We start from the raw sequence: 19,254 nt of genomic DNA, 5'->3' as shown, positions 1-19,254 counted from the left end.
ATTTATTCATTTTAATATGACACTATCCCTTTTAGATACACTCAGTCCTAACCTATTCAGAATAAAAATACCTATTTTTTCCTCTAGTTAAGTTCTTATACACACACAGCTTAATTTATATATAACCCCAAAAACTTGGAAGCAAGGATTATAGCTTTAGAGATTATATCATAGGTTAATGACCCAGATGTCCCTTTCTGGAAACCCTACTACTGCAAAAAATTCAGAATATATTGTCAGTACATTGGAGTCTCATACCACCAAGTTGGATGAAATAAAATCAAATCCAAAATATCCTGAATTTTCCAGGTGGCTCTTTACTATATACACAGGTTTCTCTCTCATCCCAATGTAGACACGGCTTGTCAAAATGCTGCCCCCCCTCCCCGCCCCATGTGAAAGTGAGTTAGAAAGCTACAATAACAATAAACAGATAAGAAAACAATAGACAATAAAAACAGAAACATAGACTCATTATACTCACCCAGAGATGATTGAAGGTTAAAGTCAGAAGTTTTAGATTGAGGAGAGAATCAAAATCTCAGATTTTCTCAGATTTTTTATGAAAGAGCTGTCTTTTTTTCTCTCTAAAGTTCCTTCTTGATTGCCAAGTGTGACAACTACAAAATTCTGAGAGACATAGTTTCTCTGTAGTTTGATTTTATTATTAAGGCCCGCATATTTGTTCATTAATAATAGCAACTTAGCTGTCATCCTTAGACCAAAAATTCCTGAAGGCAATGGGCTCACAGTTCACATGCCCTTGAAAGAGTAGGCATTCCTGGAGGTGGCAATAAGCTCTGGTCCAAAAGAAAATGAATATTCAATTAAATGAGGGTCTTTGGGTTCCATTACTTGGATCACTTTAGGAAAATTGTCAATTTTCATTATTGCTGCTATGACAGAATAAAGAACGCTTCTCAGACCCGTCTGAGAAAACACAATGAGCAGGAAAGTACCGAAAAGCCCCAAAGTAGAATTTCTTTACTATCTGCTCAGATCTCGGCATCCATACAGCTCTAAGATAGGTTTGTCACACTGGTTAATTTCTGGACGAGGAAATAGAGAAGGGTAAAAACTTTGCTTATTATACAATAATTACTTATTAAATGCAAAAAAGAAATATTTTTTTCTCCCAAGACCCTCTTTATTTCTGGGTCTTGTCAACTGATTAAAGGAAATCGAGGGAGAACAGTCTCTCAACCAAATTGCTTTACCTCTCCCACAAAACAAGGTATTGAGGCGATCAATATATGATCAAGAGAGAGGACTCTCATTTTTCAGGAGTAAGGCCAGTAGTATTGAAGAAGGAAGATAGGCTGGAAGAGAGATGTCCCCCCACTTCTGTCTCTTCCCCTCCTCATCCTCTTCCTCCTTCTCTTCTTCCTTCTCTGTTTCTCTCCCTATAGTTTATTCTTTTATTCCTCTTTTTCTTAACCTAACTAGGCCTACCAATCTGGCAGAAGCCTGACTGTGAGGAATACCAGGCAGGTATAAGGAGACCCTCTTCCTTTGCAGACCTTGTCACCAGATTGGAGGAAGTTATGAGCTAGAGTAGAGTCTCTCATCTAAATTTCCCTCTCTCCCACAAACAACAGAGAGATACCAATGTATGAGTATCTACTTCTCTCTATATATATAGTTGGGCCAAGAGAACCACAGGGAAAAAAAGGACCAGGAGTGAAAAATTGTCTCTTTGTCTGTCTCTCTTTCCCTATTTCATTCTTTTATTCCTCTTTCTCTTCCCTACCCAGACGGACCAATTTAGCTGTGAAAAGAGAACCAGAAAACAGGTATGAGGAGACCCTGTTTATTTTTTGGCCTTGTCAACAGCTTGTAAATACAAGGAGATCATCTTTCACCCATATTTCTTTTTCTCATTCACAAAAGTATAGCAAATGGATAAACACTGGAGAAGATTCTCTTTTCCTGAGTCAGGCCAATGGGACAACCACAAGGAGATGAACAGCTGGAAAAGGAAGATCCACTTCTGGTCTTTCTTTCCTTTATTCTGTCTTTCTGTAGATCTTTTTTGTTTCTTTGTGTGTCACTCTCCCTATGTCTTTCCAACTTCATCCTCCTCTTCCTCTTGCTCTTTCCTGCTCCCAACAGGCCCCACTTACAAAAGACTAAATGTGATGAACTAAAGAAAGGTATACTTAGGCTCTTTATTTTTTCAGCATCTTCAGATTGGAGGCAATTATGAGATGTGATAGAGAATCTCACTTATTTCTCTCTTTCCCTTTCTCTTGCTTAGCTACCACAAAGCAATGGCCATTGTCTGAGCAAAGAAAAATCCCAGTCCAACCAGTAGAAGCACAAGCAAAAAAGAGAATTGAAGTGAAATATTATTATTCTTCACCTTGTCTTGATGCCTTTCTGCCTCTACTTCTTTCCTACTTTCAGGAAGCCCAGCTAGCAGAAGCCTACCTGGGAAGGACGTACCAGAAGTTTTGTGTCTGGAGACCCCCTTCATTGTTTGCTACAAGAGATGTCCGGGAGTTATGAGGTGGGAAAGCATCTCCCTTACACATCCCTAGGTTTTCCACTTCATTTATTCCAGTCTAGGAGCAAAGGGACGACTAGGATGTGAAGGAGAGAGATGGCCCTTCCTCATTTGCAGGGTCCAGCAGATAGGACTAAAGCAAGGATGCGGTGAGTGGCTAAAGAGGAAGATTCTCCCCCTCTCTCTTCTTCTCTCCTAGGACCCAGTCAACAAGATTGTGTCAAAATGATACTCAAAACTAGGAGGCACAGAGGGAACAGGGGCTGCCTGCCTGGGCCTAACAAAGAGCACTGGGGTTGATGAAGCCCCTCTTTCTTTTTCTGGTCCAAAGAGCAGATCACATGACCAATGAGACCCTTTCCATCTCCATGGCCCTGGAAGACATAGCACTTGCTGCTTCTAAAAACTCACCAGGAGGAGAGGTAGAGAGCAGCTTCCATATGCCCTTGCTTGCACTATGGGGGGGGTCTCTGGTGGTGTCTGGGGGGGGACTTTCTGTGGGGGCTCTCTCTTTGTAGGGGGGGTCTTTCTCTCTGTCCCTCTCTGTCCTTCTTTCCCCGTCTCTGTATCTGTCTCTTTCTGTCACTGTTTCTCTTTCCCCTTCTTCTTTCTTTCCTCCCACAATGTATAAATCCTAGTAACAAGGTTGTGGCAAATACCTTTGGCTGGTAATACCTTGGCAAGAAGTTGAGACAAGTATCTGGAAAGATAAAAGGAAGATTAAAGATGGAAGATGACCTTCTTTCCATAGACCAAACTAGCAAATCCACTGGGGGAGACTCTCTCTCCCTCCCTTTGCCTTGGCTGTCAAGACTACAATGAGGAGATAAGGTGAGCATCATTTTCTCTCTCTAAGGGTCCATGAATAAGAACCAAAATGAAGAGATAATGTTTTTAAAAGCATGACCATGTCAGAAGACAAAACATTGAAAGGCATTGGGGTAATCCTTTCTCTCCTTCCTCCCCTCCTCGCTAACAGAACCACAGCAAAGAGACAACTAGTGAAACGGGGAATGAGACATGGGTCTACATGTGTGTCCAGGTTTAAAGCCTATAGATTTGGAGTCACCAAATCTAGATCTGGATTCAATACAGCTAGAGGCGTAGGTCTTAAAAGCCCCAAATCTCAGTCTCCCACTGCACATTTTGACATCTGAGCATCTCGAGGTCTAGAGAACGATGAACTAGGCATGGGAACCTAGGAGCTAGATACAGATCCCTAAGGGTCCTAGTTGTGTAGAAATAGAAAGCCTGAGAGCATTTGACCTAAAGATGAAGGGCTGAATCTCAGGCCTTGGATATCTAGAAACCAAAACCCCTTCATTTAGACACAGAGACTTAGGGATCAATGAATTTGAACACTCAGAGACTTAGCCAGGAAAGCCTCCAGAGAGTAAATCCCAAGAATTAAGATAACTAAAGCCTTAGAGATAGACTTGGAGATTTAGAAATTGGCACCTGAGGGGAGGGGGGACTAAATCCCTGTACTTGAATACCTAGATTCTTGGAAGCATCAGAAACTACAGCTCTAGATACATAGAGAACTGGAAACTTCAAGCCTAGGGAAAGAAACAAACTGAGTCGATTCTTTGTATATTGTAGAGATAAACCTTTATCAAAGAAACTAGTACAAAGATGTTTTTTTCCCCTAGTAATTGGTTGGGTACCTTCTCGTTTTAATTGCTTGGGTTTTATTTTTCTATGTGATTTTTAATTTTATATCATCAAAATTAACCTTTTTATCTCTTGTTATTTCTCTGTCCTTTGTTTGAACATGCCATATGATTGAAAGGTAATTTCTTCCTCGCTCCTCTAATTTGTTTATGAGGTTTTTTTTGTCATATGTCCATTTTAATTGTCAATATCCATTTGGAACTCATTTAGACATACAGAGTAAATGTTGGTCTAACCCTACTTTTTGCCAGATGACTTCCCAGTTTTTCTCAGTAGTTTTTGTTAGAGTCCTTACCCCAGGAGTTAGAAGTTAGCTAGACAACCACCTTTGACAGCCAGACCACTCACAAGACCATTATTAACCAGCCCTTATTCTATTTTCTAAGTAGTTTTTTTTTTTCCCGTTGTTGTCCATCTTTCATTTTGAAGAGGACCAATGATATCATGGGGTAATGTCTCAACTTGTACACAAGTTGGATTTAAGTGAGACGGAGTTGCACCAAATCGTCAGCTTTACTCTCTCTTCCAGAGTCCCAGAGGTCCAGTGGATGAGTAGCAATGGACTGGAATGCAGTGGATGACCATGATGTCTTGTGTGATCAAGTTCCAAGTTCTTCACAGTGCCTGCTTCAGCCGTCTTCATGATTGTTGGGATGATTCTCACCTCCCCCTTCCATTAACAGGTACTGGATACATTTAGACTGAAACCTATGACCCCCTTCTTGGTGATATTAGAGACATGTGCACAATGTCTGTGTATTGATCCCACTAAGCTATCTTCTCAAGCCTCAGTATCCCCGCTGTTTAGCAAGATAGGATTGAGGTAGTCCAGCTGCCAAGCTGCCATAGCCTTCATTTGTGCAGTAGACTTCATTCTCCCTAAGTAACTTGCTCAAAAAATGTCAATAAATGAGCAAAAAAAATATTGGGAAGGGAAGCCATACACTAATATTTTTCCCATAACACCAGGTAGGAATACAGTCAGCCACCATTGGGTGTCGCTTGTGCACATCTACTCTCCAGAGGAAGTCAAAAACTTGGATGCTTTTTTTCTGTTCCCCTTGAGTCCCCTGAAGAGTAGAGACCCTTGCTTTACCTTTTCTATGAGAATCTATACCATAATCTCTGAATCCTGGAGCTTCACAGGAAAAGCTCTCTGGAGCCATTTTGCTACTCCCTGGTATGTGGGTAAAGAAAATCAACCTCACAAGGACAGGGTGGATGAGACAGAGATGACTATTTGTCTGAAAAAGTCCTAGTGATTCTGGAAAGTTGTAAATGTGATGTGAGCCAGTAGCTCCCAAAGGGAATCCAGTCTGGGAAAAGGGAGGCATGAGTCCCACTGGCCTCCAGCCTCCTCAGACCTCACCTGCATTGTTTACTTCTGGGACACCCCCCCCCTTGCCATGTCCAGAGGGCCCTAGAGTCCATGGCATGTAAAGACTCGATGAAAGAACTGGGGCTATTTCACCTGGAAAGTTGAGTTGGGCAATAAGCCTCTTTCTTTCTTTCAATTATCACTTTTTATTTTCAAAACAAATGCATGGATAATTTTCAACATTCACCCTTTTAAAACCTTGTGTTTCAATTTTTCCCTCCCTCCTCCCACCCCTCCCCTAGATGGCGAGTAATCCAATATATGTTAAGCATGCAGTTCTTCTGTACACGTTTCCACAACTAGCTTGCTGCCCAAGAAAAATCAGATCAAAAAGGAAAAAAAATGAGAAAAAAACAAAATGCAAGCAAACAACAACAAAAAGAGTGAGAATGTTATGTTGTGGTCCACACTCAGTTCCCACAGTCCTCTCTCTGGATGCTGATGGCTCTCTCCAACACAAGGTCATTGGAACTGGATTGAATCACCTCCCTGTTTGAAAAGAGCCACGTCCATCAGAATTGATCATTGTATAATCTTGTGGCGGTGTACAATGATCTCCTGGTTCTGCTCATTTCACTCGGCATCAGTTCATAGAAGTCTCTTCAGGCTTCTCTGAAATCCTCCTGTCAGTCATTTGTTATAGGATAAGAATATTCCATCACATTCATATACCATCATTTATTCAGACATTCCCCAACTGATGGGCGACCACTCAGCTTCCTGTTTCTGGCCACTACAAAAAGGGCTGCCATAAACAGTTTTGCACAGTAGACCTCTTATCTATTGGTCTTTTGGGTGGCTGCCACGTAGGTTGGAGCTCCGTAGATCTTCTCCACCAGCGCTCCCAATCCCCCTGGAGAAAGGAAGACTCACAAGAGGCGTCCACATATTCGTGCAAAGGAAGGTTAGAGTTACTCTGTTTTGCACAGGAGGATCGGGCAGAAATTGTGAAGAGGCCACTTTGGCCTGAATACCAGGACCAAGGTCATTGAGTGGAATGAACTTCCCCTTCCTAAGGATGTCTCTAAGCAGGGGCCAGACGACCACTTACCAGGTATGTTCAAGGGGGATTATTTTATGTGTAAACTGAAATAGCTGAACGATCAAGTAGGGAGAGCCCTTACAATTCTCCAAATCTGTGTTCTAGCCCATGGGCCTCTTATTTCGCCGAACCTGAGGTCTCTACACAGTCTGAAAAGTGTTCAGTGTCAACTCATCTTAAGGCTAAGATCTTCCGTTTGTGGACAGGACAAAATGGTTTGGTTTTTTGTTGTTATTTAAGAGTTTTTAAGCCCTAGCATGTGATTGATTTTGAGTACTATTTTTAATTGCCTTTCAGGAACTGACAAATATCCATTTCCAACTTTTCTAAAAGTGTCTTACAGTCTTTAACTTTCTTAGCTCTTTGTTAGATATGTCTAGGCCTCAAAGGTTAAAGTTTTGCTTTCTTTTTCTCTCTGTAATTCAGTGTGATTTTCCTTTGAGGCCCCAGATGCAATACCCTTTAGTACATATTGAGTATTGCTAGTTTATTGGCTGTGGCCTTTTTAAGCACAGTGGAGTTTCCCTAATTAATCTCTCTGAACGGTTCCTATTTTTATTGCTGCCTTGTCTGAGCTCGGAATTGATGGTACTTTGAATGACATCGAGAAACAAAAGGCCATGTTTTTCACATCAGTATTTCTTTGCTGATGTTGTCTGGCATAGATTTGAAAGGATGAAAGTGTGGGGTCGCCTAGAGGGTAGTGTCCGGTGGGTGAGAGAAGCGTCAAAGTGCCAGCCTGTTGCCCAAACTACAGTGTCACTGGGAAAAGTTTAACAAACTCAAGACCGTAGAATCCAACCTAGAGAATGGACGTTTGGAGCTTAAGACGATTTGCTAGCTACCCTATTTGAGTCTGATACAGAAGTAGACCAGATGTGCCAGAAATGGTGTCATTGGGGGCTGGATAGCTAGAAAGGGAGGTAGATAGATCACCAGCAAGAAAGAAGTTAAGATCATTGGAATACATACCGTGTGCAAAATGTATATCAGTGATAAAACACTCCTTTACGCCTGCCAAAAGACAGTTTCAAATGGGGTCACAAAGAGGGAAGTACAGCTGAAAAATGGCAGAGCGAATGTGCTAGTCGCTCAGCCAAGCAGCGGGGATAAAACGAGCTCGAATCGGGCCCTGCTCTCGAGGAGCTCATGATGAAATGACCCTCAAAGAAGGGGCAGTGGAGAAACGGTCCAAACTTTAGCAAGCTCAAAACAGCTTAAGTCATATTAATAACCCAAAAAGTGAAATTATTCGATCGCAGAAGTAGATTTAAAAGAAACCTGATGGGACATAGCCCTTGTTCATATTTTTAAAATTAAAAAAAAAAAAAAAAAGATGGGAATAAAAGGACTTTCCTTATTGTGATCAGCTTTTCCCTCTTCTTCACTATTGAGAAAATAAATGGATGGAAGGTGCTTTGCCAACCCTCCAGAAGTGTGAAAATGTTGGGTGGGGTTACTTGTGTGTGTCAAGTTCTACAAATACGCACTATGGCAATTGGGAAAGAAAAATCAATAGAGGGAAGATGCATATGGTTTAGGCCTGCTCTTAAACTCAAAAGCACACAGGCTTGGGAAACCAGGGGTTGTCATTGGTTATGTCTGACCATGGTTTTGCTCGTTTGGTTAAACGTGATCCCCACCCTGGAACCTGATTCAGTTGTGCTGGGAGCCCCCCCTGCAGTAGAGAACGTCAAATGTTTAAGAGAAACAGTCTTTAGTTCCATAAAATAGTCAGTTACAACAGCAGCCATCCGAAAGAGGTTTACATACGCAGCTGTGGCCTGTGTTTCAGAGGTTCAGTGACAAAAATTGGGTCAGGATGTGATTTTTGTTGGTTTTTCAAATGCTCAAAGTCATCAATTGTTTTTTCTGAAGGGGGGGGGGAAGGATGCAATTTAATGTGCTTTATGCTAAAGTGGCAGACCATGGAACAGGAGATGAATGTTGTGTGTGGGGGGGTCGGTTTAGGCTTCCTAAGTGCCCAGCAGTCCCAAAGCAGGCAGTGGGCGCTGAGCTGCTGCCCTTGTCCTCACTGGTGGCTTCCAGCCAATGTGGAAGCACCATGTGGGACCTGATGTTGACATGGAGACCCTGTCAGACCCCAAGTTGTTCACAGATTCCGAGAACTGGTCTGTTCTAGGACTCTGATCCACATCTGTGTCTGGGTGTTGAGACTCAGTTTCCCTGGATTGTAATGCCTCAGTTTCCCTGGTTTGTTCTGCCTGTTTCCCTGAACTATAATGCCTCAGTTTCCCTGGCTTGTTCTGCCTCAGTTTCCCTGGTTTTGTTCTGCCTGTTTCCCTGGACTGTAATGCCTCAGTTTCTCTGGATTGTTTCTGCCTCGGTTTCTCAGGATTGTTCTGCCTCAGTTTCCCTGGATTGTAATGCCTCAGTTTCCCTGGCTTGTTCTGCCTCAGTTTCCCTGACTTGTTCTGCCTGTTTCCCTGAACTATAATGCCTCAGTTTCCGTGGATTGTAATGCCTCAGTTTCCCTGGTTTGTTCTGCCTGTTTCCCTGAACTATAATGCCTCAGTTTCCCTGGATTGTAATGCCTCGGTTTCCCTGGCTTGTTCTGCCTCAGTTTCCCTGGTTTTGTTCTGCCTCAGTTTCCCTGGATTGTTCTGCCTCAGTTTCCCTGGTGACAAGCTCCCTTCCTGGCCATTAGGACTGAAATAATTGGAGCTGTGGAACCCTGGCCACTCTGGCACTCCAAAGAGTCATAATGCAGATGGCTTATCTCAGATACTTAGATGGACCTTCTATCTTTGGGCTCAGACATCTAGTATCCAAGCTTCTTCCCTCCCAATTTATCAGAATTTATGATCCTTCCTTCTTCCTCTCTTCCTCCCCCTCGCACAACCTGTCAGAATTAAAAAATTATGGTCCTTCCTGGAATTTCCGCTCCCCGGTGCTCAGCCCCTGCCTTTGTTTCCCTGATCGCTGGAGCCCTAAAGGTCTCTGGAATCCCTTAATGGTCACTGAACACTTTGAGACAAGGGTCCGATTCAGCTGGCTTGGGGTCAACATGGATCCCGTTTGGCCGCCAGTCCAAACTCTCTTCTATTCAAATATTAAAATCCCTCTAATCTCTGTCTTGCCTCAGTTTCTCCACCACCACCTGGGCTTTGTTCCTATGTCCCCAAACCCCACGATTTCTGTCCATCTCTGTTCTTCTCACTGTGTATCCACATCTCTCTTGCCTTTTCTTGGCAACCTCCATCTTATACCTGGCAATGTTTAGCTAGTTGTCCCTCTGAATGGAGCTGCCTCTGTCCTTCTCGGTCTCTCTTCTCCCTCCCCCCTCCATCTCCATCATCCCTTCTCCCACTGCCCCACCCCACCCCACCTCTGCCTTTTTTTGGCTGACCACTGAGCTCTGCGACTCTTGGATTCAATGACTGCCCCAATGCAGCTAAGGCCCAGATCCACATGTCCAATGCCGTCCTTTCTCTTGAGCCCCTTGCCAGGTTGGACAGAGGGCAGTCCTCGGGCCTTGGCAAACAAGGGGAGGGTCTTCCAGGCTTGATTCCCACCTGCCTTTACAGGGACTGCCAGGGCTCTGGGTAGGGAGGGGGAAAGAAATGCAGTGCCTGGGGAGGCTGTGAGCTCAACCTTTACCAAACTTTATAGTTGGGTTTTTTGTTTTGTTTTTTACTTCGGTGCCTCGGATTTAAGCAGAGGGACCTTCCCAAGAGCCCATGGGCCAGCTTTCAGGGCCACTCGGTTTCTCCCCAATTTTTCAGACTGGCACTTCGGCAGGCCCCAAGTTATCCATCTAGAAGCTGCCTCTCCGGGCCAAGGGCAGGGCTTCCTATTTCTGGCTTTTGGGCTTCAAGTCTGTGGGTTCCTAGCCCCTCCCTTCCCCCTGACCCAGGCCATTGGCCTCCTGGGGCAAGCTCCCCTCTGCCCGACTAGAGGCTGTCTCTGGACAGATCCTCTAAAGCCCACGGCCTCCCCTGCGAGGAGATGCCCTCCTGCCCTCTGACTTGTTTGCAGAACCCAGATTTGGGACAGTAGCTCTTAAGGCCCTCTTCTGCCTCCCTCCCTGAAAACCACAAACCCTAAGGTGTGAAAACAACAGGAGGCTGGATCAGCCCCCAACCTTCCTGCCTGGAGGAGGCCAGGGAGGGGAGAGGATACAGGTGCATGGCGGAGACTTCACACCTTGGCCGCAGGTGGGGCCTGAAGCGGCTTCCTTCTGACTAACTTCCTCCCTTGGGCTGGCTTTCTCTCTTCAGAATTGGGGGAGGGGCAGCCTGCAAAGCTTTTTCCTGGCCCCTGCCCAGCACCCTGCTTGCTCCAGCAGGGCTGGGGATGGCCAACTGGACCCTCAGCCTGAGTTGGGCTCTGCCAGTTGCCTCAGAGATTCGACGCCCCTCCCTCCCACGGCTTCCTCAGTTTCATCTGTTGAAAGAAGGTTTGAGGACTAGTGGACCTCTGAGGGTCCTTCCGGCTCCATGTACAGGAACCCATCAGTGGAAGCTCTGGGCTTCCCAAAGCCGCCGGGCATTCTCCCTGTGGCCCCACAACAAGCCTGTGAGGAGGGCTTATCCATTTTCCAGATGAGGGAAACTGAGACCAAATGGCCTGTCCATGACCCAGCAAAAGTGGAGACAGGAGGCCAGGAAATCCTGACTCCCAAGTCCCACTTTTCCCTTATTGTACCACACTGCTCCATCATGCTGTTTTCTGCCGGGACTTCTCAGCACCTGCTCTGGCTGCGTTTTGGCTGCTCCCACAATCCCGAAAAGCTTTGCTGTTTGTTTCCGGAGCTTAGCACAGGGGCCAGGGCTTCCCCAGAAGTCCTTGCTGATCGGCCAGTTACCCAAATGGCTCCCCTGGGTGAGCTGGCCCCTCCTCACCACAGGACATTCAGGTGAAGGCAGCAGGAGGGAGAGGTGATAAGAGGGCAGGGGTGTGGGCTCCAGGGGCACAGAGGTTCTGCCCACTTCCTCTCAACCTGCAAACCCTTCCTCTGGATCCCAGGCTGCCTTTTCTACCTTCTTTGTGCTTACTGACCCACACTTGGCTTGAAGGATTCCCAGCATTCTGTATTTTGCTTTGAAATTTAAAAAAAAAAAAAAAAATGGACTCAAACAAGGTCTGCTGGGAGTTGTCATGGGCTGCCCTGGTAGACGATTGGTTGTTCTAGACTCTGGGGCCTGGATGCCCGTGGGTCAGGGGATCTGTGTTTGGGGAATGGCCGTCTTCTGACTGTTCTCTGGGGGTGGGGGGAAAGAGCATGAATCATCTGAGCTAGTCATTCAGTAGAGAAGGGGAAGAACATTGTGTTGGAGTATCGTCATTCCCCCCCTCCCCCCCAGCCTTATGCTATGTGCCACCCCATAGCCTGGACGCCCTCCCGGGGTTCAAACCGGCTTTGGCGATCTTAGGCTGGCCACTTCAGCTCTGCCTCAACTGCCTTAAAACAAAACAAGCCGCTGGATCTGGCAGTTCTAGATCCCTTGGAGACCTAGAATCCTAATCTAATCACATATAACCCATAAGAAAGGAGAAGAGGAAATGAAAAAGAACCCCAAGGTGGCCCGGTGCGAGCTCTGGGCCCGCTAAGCCCCCGCCAGTGCCAGCCCAGAAGGTCCGGAGCGCCGCCCTGCCCCCCCAGCTGGCACGAGCAGTGCCCCTTCCCACTCCTCTCCCCAGGATCGACTTCCTGTCATTTGTCACCTGGGAGAGCCGGACTTTTCTTGAGGTTTTGTGTAGGAAAGCGTGCTGGGGGCCAGGTGGGGCGGGGGTGGGAGTGTCAGACCCACATCTCTGTGCACCTCTCACTTCCTCTGAAGCGCTCAGTCTGGATTTCAGCCCTGCAGCCGGCTGCCAGTAGACAGGAGCAGCCTGCCGTCTTCAGCTCCGGGCCTGCCACCATGTCCCAGGTAAGTGTTGGAGCCCACCTGGGGGGGCGGGGGGAAACGTGTCCAGCTACCTCCTGGGACCCGCAGTTTCCTGGCAGTGAGCTGGAAGGAGATGCCAAAGGGGAGAGAAGGGCTTCTGGGGGCCCGTGAGGTGGAATGGGAAGTGGAGGGGAAGCTCCCTGGGGCAGGGCTACTGAACTTTTGGGTCCCAGCCCTTCCACTATCTCCACAGGTCAGTGACCACTTGGTCTTGGAGGACTTCAGCTTCCTGGAGAGCAGCTTTTCCTCCGACTATTTGGAAAATGAGTCTACTCCCTGCTGCTTCTCTCCACCCTGCAGCCATGACTTCAGCCTGACCTTTGACCTGACCTTCTTGCCCACCCTCTACGGCCTCCTATTCTTCTTTGGGCTTTTGGGCAACGGAGCTGTGGCTGCTGTCCTGCTGCGGCAGCACCGGGCCCCGAGCGGCACCGACACCTTCCTGCTCCATCTGGCTCTGGCCGACATGTTGCTAGTGCTGACCCTCCCGCTCTGGGCTGTGGAGGCTGCTTGGGAGTGGGTCTTCGGTTCCGGCCTTTGCAAGGTGGCGGGGGCCCTCTTCAAAATCAATTTCTACGCGGGAGCCTTCTTACTGGCCTGTATCAGCTTCGACCGCTACCTGAACATCGTACATGCCACCCACCTCTACCGGCGGGGCCCCGGGCCCCGCGTGACCTTCACATGTGCCGCCGTCTGGGGACTCTGCCTGCTGCTGGCCTTTCCGGACCTGCTCTTCCTGTCCGCCCAGCACGAACCACGCCTCAACGCCACCCGCTGCTACCACACCTTCCCCCAGACTGGCCGCACGGCCCTGCAAGTCCTGCAGCTCCTGGCTGGCTTCCTCTTCCCCCTCTTCACCATGGCCTACTGTTACACCCGCATCCTGCTGGTGCTGCTGGGCTCCCGGGGGCAGCGGCGACTTCGAGCCATGAGGGTGGTGGTGACCGTGGTGGTGGCCTTTGCCCTCTGCTGGACACCCTACCACCTGGCCACACTGGTGGACCTGCTCATTGACCTGAAGGCGGTGAGCCGGGACTGCGAGTGGGAGAGCCAGCTGGCCGTGGCCAGATCCGTCACCTCAGTCCTCGGCTTTGTGCACTGCTGCCTCAACCCCCTGCTCTATGCCTTTGTGGGGGTCAAGTTCCGAGGCCAGATGCGGGCTCTGCTAGGGAAGCTGGGCTGCCCAGGCCAGGCGGCCATCCTGCGCCCCACTCCGTCATCTTCCCGGCGAGACTCCTCCTGGTCTGAGACCACGGAAGCTTCACATTCTGGGCTGTGAAGGCAACACGGGCCTTGGCCTGCATGGACGCCAGCCCCGGCGGGGCTTTTTGACTTGGGGCTTGTGAATTTGAGAGGGAAAAAAAAAAGGGGGCGGCTTGCCACGTGCTAACCTCTAACTGAAATCTAGTGTTTCCTTAGATGAGGAACTTCTGCTTTTTTTCTCCCTTGCCCAGCCTGCCGAAGGGCACCGTGTGGGCAAGGCTAGAGCCGACCCAGGTCTGTGGTCACCAAAACCAGAATGTGCCGAGGCTGTGGCAGGTGAAGGAAGGAGGACGAGGCATGGGACTCAAGAGACAGAGCTGACCCCCCCTATCGGAGGCAAAGCAAGTAAGAAGCACCCCCCCAAGGGTGACAGGGCAGGGAAAGGTAGGGAGGGATCCCACAAGAGAGGAGTGCCCGATGCCACCCGCCAAACAAAAGACTTGGGTGAGGCCGGAAAAAACTTTTATTCTTCACAATAAAATCAAATACTTGGTATTTAATTTTTATGTAAGAGAACATTCAACACAGAAATAACGGACTAAAATTTCACATTAAAACTTTCTTCCCAAGATACCCCCCCCCCCAAGCGGCCTCCCTGTTCTGGGTTCCCTCCTCCCCCCCTTCCCCGTCCAGCTCCTCCTTCAGAGGGAAGTAAAGCTAGACTTCACAGTGGTGTTCCCTGAGCAGTGACTGGAAATCACTGCTTAAAGGCGTGTGATTCTAAAAGCAGCAGTAAAATTGACTCCCAACATTTCAACAGAATTTTAAAATTATCTAAAGGTATCCTATCTAAACAGCGCTGCCTGAAGCGTGGCCAGAGCCCTGGCTTCCGGATCCCCCCCCTTCCCGCCCCCCCTTCTTCTTTGTGGGCCCTTTTGAGGGCGACTCAATCTTGGCCTTCTTAGGAGGTGGACGTCTTTTCACACGGGAATCGATGGGAATGGCCTGCGTGACTTTAGATAAGTTAATGTTCATGTTCTGATTGGGTGGGAGCAGGCGTAGGTGCCCGTGGCACAGAGAGCACATCAAGCGACTGGTATTCACCGACTTAGAATGGCGGCCAATCCTAAAGTGGGAAAACATGGACTCAGATGGCAGGAACAAAGGTGAGCTCGGCACTGTTTGCCACAGGAGGAGGGGCACCCATGGGGGGAGGGAAGGAGGAGAAAAGTGAGAAACTGGGTTTAGTCTCTGATACCCAGAGGTCTGAGGGAAATGCTAAAGATGGGTCTGTGGGCAAAAGGCGAGAAGGGGAGGGCAGAGGGACTGCGTTACCTGGCTTCACAGCAAGAACATTCGTAGATAAATTTATAATGAATCTCATAAGTATGACAGCGTTTCACCACGGGCAATTCAGGGTGCACCAAAGCAGATCTTTGGGCATAGACCCTCCAAAAGGGACCATGACAGTCTCTGATGCCATGGAACAGCCAAGTAGCCCCATGGCACAATTCGTGGATCAGGGTGTCCCGGAGCCGGTCTGGAAAAGAGAGAGGAAGAGAGCTCATGAGCACCTGAACCGTTCCCCTTGTGGCCCAGAACACGCAATAGCCCCAAACTTTCTCCCCCAGCAGACAGACACTTTCTCCATAGACACAGGAGTCACATTATTTTGCTTTCAAAGGATGGAAAATTTCCTCCACTCCAACTCAACCCCTCTGAGAGAGACAAACTTAAGATTCAAACAGAGCAGCAAGCATTTACTAAACACCTACTGTGTACAGGGCACCAGGGATACAAAGGCAAAAATCAATTTCAACTGTCAAGGAACTCATTTTACAGGACGGGGCCAGCACCGTGGGGGTCACATGAAGAGGAGCTGACAGTTAATGGGTGGCCCCAGAGACAAAAAGGGCTCGGGGGGAAGGAACCCTGGGAGCTGGCTCCATCAGACAAAGGAAGGCAAGGCCCTAGCTAAGACTAGGCCTGTGCTTCTGGGTGTTCTTTGACCCCATCCTGAGGCCTTCTCCAATGGCAGTGTGCCCCAGCCTCTGTTGGCCCTCTTCCCAAGGGCCTTTTCCTGGTCAGGAAAGGGACCACTGCCTCCTGACTGGGCTTTAACATCTTCTCCTCCCCATGTGAAGGCACCTGTGGGGGTCTCCAAAGATGCATCATCACGATGCTACAAGGTCAGTAGTTGAGGGAGGGCTTCAACTGACTCCTGGATGGCTCACTCTTAACTGCCTCTTCCAACCCTATCCCACTACTTGTGACCTCTCTCTGCTGCTGATTTACAACTGACTTATCCTTCTTTCCTTTAGCTGACCTCACAAGGGACCCCCTTGCCAGCACTGCCTACGTTTTCCTCTGATTCACCAGCCATGGTAGAGTCAGAATATTCCTTCTTTCCCCCCTCCCCGCCCCACCCCCCACTCTCTACCCACACTCACTCGGGAGATTATCTTTTGAGCCTCAGATTCTAATCTGACCCCTTAACCAGCCCCAGATTTAATGAATTCAATATATACCTTCAAGTCTTGCCCCCTAGCTGAGGGGCAACCAGACTGAGATTCTTTTCAAATTAATTTCCCAGGAGCTCTTCCCCACCGCCCCCCATCTCTGCTCTGCCTTTTTCTTTTCCTTTGCTTTAAACCTGTTCTTAGGCCTCTCTGCTACTTCTCAGTTTTAACCCAGGTCTCTGCTCTGCCCCCTCTTGACTCTATCTTGACTCCCCTTGGTGAACCAGCTTCACACTCAAGTCTTACTGTTAATGTCAGCCCCCACCGTCTCTCTTCCCACTGTTCACTCGGGTACTACTGAATGGAGACTGGAGGAAATCCCCCAGGCCTCCTGCCTGGGAGCCCCAAGACTTTGTTGCCAACACTGCAACAAAACAAGCTTTTGCCATCTTCCCCATTCCCAGCTCAGCCCACCTTCTCAAACAGGGGGGCCCTCTCTGTCCTCCCATTCTCTCCCTAACTTGACCTGACCACTAGCTAGCCTACTTAACTTCCCTTCTCCTTGAAACCACAATTCTTTACAGGGGGCCTGGGCCTCTACTTCCTTTCTTCTCACTTAATTCTAAACATCCCGCTCCCCACCCCCCGCCTCCCCCCCATGAGCTAGCTTGTGGTCCTCATCATTCAAAAACTTTTGGTAACTCTCCAAAGTTACCAAAGGCCCTTGAAGGACTATGAACAGCAAAAAGAAGCTTTTCCATGTGATCCTGGAGTTAACCAAGTAGACGGAGGGTGGCAAACACCTGTGTTTCAGGAAGGGCACTTGGGCAACTGAGTGGGGAGGGCCTCGAGGCAGGCAGCCCACCCCCACCCCCTACCCCCGTTCATCTAGAGGCAAGATGATAAGTCTGGAGTTGGCAGTATCCAATTTCAAGCTTAGGTGCCCAGCTGAAGTGGGCAGGTGGGACCTGAGGGATTGGCGTCACCTTGGGGAAAGTTTTCAGTGCAAATACTGCACGTTTCGCTCTCTTACCTGCAGAGTCGCAGACTTTTTCAGACAGCTCAATCTGGACACTACGTCCTGCCTGGGAACCTCCCTTTTTGCCAGAAAAATGGCAGTAGCCTGCTGTAGTCCGCATTTTGTTATTCCAGTTGATGGTCATTTTTTCCGGTAACTAAGGGCAAAGAACCCATGAAAAGGAATCAGAAGTTTGATGGCCCACCCTGTCCTGACAGTAGAAAGCTTGCCAGCCACCTGGGTGGGGCTACCCAGTGTCTAATATATCTTATGTACCCGCCCCATTCTGGACCTCCCATGCGGTCTTTTGCCAATTGACCCACTCTACCTTTTTGTCAAATATTGTGTCGTTAAAGAAGTGATAGAGCTTCCAGGTCAGCTCCGTCTTTTTCCATTGAAAGTATCTCACATATTCGCATGTCGGATTTGACAGGTCAGCCAAGAAGCAACCGGCTACACGGCACATCTTGGTCCTGTAGAGACAAAGCTCAGATCAGCCCATAGAGTTCAAGCGACCAAAAGCCTTCAATCCCTCCCCTTTCCGGTTAAGAATGCATCACTGTACCAGTCATGCACATCTGAAAGCAGCCCTTGGCTCCTCCCTTGCTTTCACACCCCAGACAGCTCAGAAGAAACACTTATTATTCTATTAATCCAAATGGATCAAAGGCAGAATGAAATGTTTCTTTTGAAGATATGGCCAGTGTAGGAATTTTGCTTGACCATGTATGTTTGGTACGTGGGTTTTGTTTTTTCTTCCCCCTGTGGAAAGGGGGAAAGGAGAGGCAGAGATGGAAAAGAGAGAGTTAATTTTTACTGAAAGAAAATTAAGTTAAATTTGAAAAAACAAAACCAAAAGGACTGGTCTAATGTTTGAAAAGAGAAGTCAGTACGAAAGTAGAGCTAGACCATTTGCCTGGGTGATCTGTATTAACAGGGTGTTACTAAAGTCTTAGTGTTCTTAGCTTTTCAAACACCCTTCTGGGATATACCAGATATAAAATACTTTATAAAAACATAAAGAAATGATTACGGTGTGCCAACTCAAACCTGGATTTCCACTCAACTTAAAGAGCCGATCAACCTTTGGGCAGTTCCATCTCTTCCTTATCCCCCACCAACTAGATTTCAGAATTCGATCAATGCTGCCCAACTGAAATGACGCCCATTCTGTCACCAAGCACCATGTAAAATGCTGGGGCTTCACCAAAAGGCAAAAACAGGGTCCCTGCTCTCACAGCCTGATGAAAGAGCCAGTGGCAAAAGTATGCGATCAATAGCTTTTGGTAAACTGAAGTCAAACAACCAAAAACAAGGACAATCTCAGACAATGAAGTCAAAACTTTCCAACCTGATATGCCAGACGTCCCACGGAGCACTAGGCACTTCAAACGGCCACCATGATGTCAAAGCAGAGGAGCTGGGTTCTGGTCTCTTCCATTTTAAGATCTGAGATCACAGATTTAGAGCTGGAAAGGGCCTCAGAGACCATCAAGTCCAAGCCCTTCATTTTAGAGCTGAGGAAACCGAGGCACTGAGCAATTAAATGAGTTGCCCAAGCTATTAAGTGTTTGAGGCAAAATTCAAACTCTGACCTTTCTGACTCCAAAATCAGCCCTCCAAGCCCATCTGAAGCTGTGACTTGCCCAGTCACACAGGGAGTTAAATGGCAGAGAAAGGCTTCTGAACTCAGCTGCTCTTACTCTCTAGATTTCTTTCCCAACCACTGACCAGAGGCCTTCCCCCTCTGAAGAGCCCTCCTGCCCATGGCCCTATCTTCTGCCCAGTCAATTCCTCCCAGGCCAATGTTCACTACTTCATTCCTCTCCGGTATCCCTTCCTGACACTCCCTTCCCCCATCATGATAACCACCCTTATTTTTTCAACTTCCTTTGATGTTTTGCTTTTCCCCCATTAAAAGATAAACTCCTTACTATGCCCAAAAAGCTATCAAACTGTGCATACCCTTTGATCCAGCAGTGAGTCTAACCCTAAGGGATCATAAAAAAGGGAAAAGGACCCACTTTTACAAAAACTGTAGCAGCCCCTTTTGTAGTGGCAA

At 47.8% G+C, this 19,254-nt stretch overlaps 2 protein-coding genes and 1 long non-coding RNA gene across 5 annotated transcripts in view; 2 read left to right on the top strand and 1 right to left on the bottom strand.

The window, feature by feature from the left end:
* Positions 1-3,063: 3,063 nt before the first annotated feature.
* On the top strand, positions 3,064-6,547 carry LOC141549173 (uncharacterized). The gene is made up of 3 exons (XR_012484266.1): positions 3,064-3,337; positions 4,710-4,863; positions 5,801-6,547. It is a non-coding gene; the product is annotated as an uncharacterized LOC141549173 (long non-coding RNA).
* A 5,867-nt stretch (positions 6,548-12,414) lies between these two features.
* CXCR3 (C-X-C motif chemokine receptor 3) lies at positions 12,415-14,270 on the top strand. Its single transcript, XM_074278576.1, has 2 exons — positions 12,415-12,494; positions 12,706-14,270. Exons 1-2 carry the CDS (start codon positions 12,486-12,488, stop codon positions 13,789-13,791), a joined length of 1,095 nt encoding a protein of 364 aa, XP_074134677.1. The 5' UTR covers positions 12,415-12,485; the 3' UTR covers positions 13,792-14,270.
* The window catches only part of GCNA (germ cell nuclear acidic peptidase), a 34,804-nt gene continuing 29,770 nt past the window's right edge, over positions 14,221-19,254 (bottom strand). For all 3 annotated transcript variants that reach the window (XM_074278573.1, XM_074278575.1, XM_074278574.1), the window contains 4 exons: positions 17,521-17,665; positions 17,208-17,349; positions 15,051-15,255; positions 14,221-14,841 (listed from right to left, as the gene is read on the bottom strand). In XM_074278573.1, coding sequence (XP_074134674.1) covers positions 14,565-14,841; positions 15,051-15,255; positions 17,208-17,349; positions 17,521-17,665 — 769 coding nt within the window. In that variant the 3' untranslated portion in view covers positions 14,221-14,564. The remainder of the gene's footprint in view (positions 14,842-15,050; positions 15,256-17,207; positions 17,350-17,520; positions 17,666-19,254) is intronic.

The sequence above is a fragment of the Sminthopsis crassicaudata genome, chromosome X (genome assembly GCF_048593235.1).
Source record: "Sminthopsis crassicaudata isolate SCR6 chromosome X, ASM4859323v1, whole genome shotgun sequence".
Taxonomy (NCBI): domain Eukaryota; kingdom Metazoa; phylum Chordata; class Mammalia; order Dasyuromorphia; family Dasyuridae; genus Sminthopsis; species Sminthopsis crassicaudata.
The sequence above is the reverse complement of the archived record's forward strand: the minus strand, read 5'-3'. Positions and strand labels throughout refer to the sequence as shown.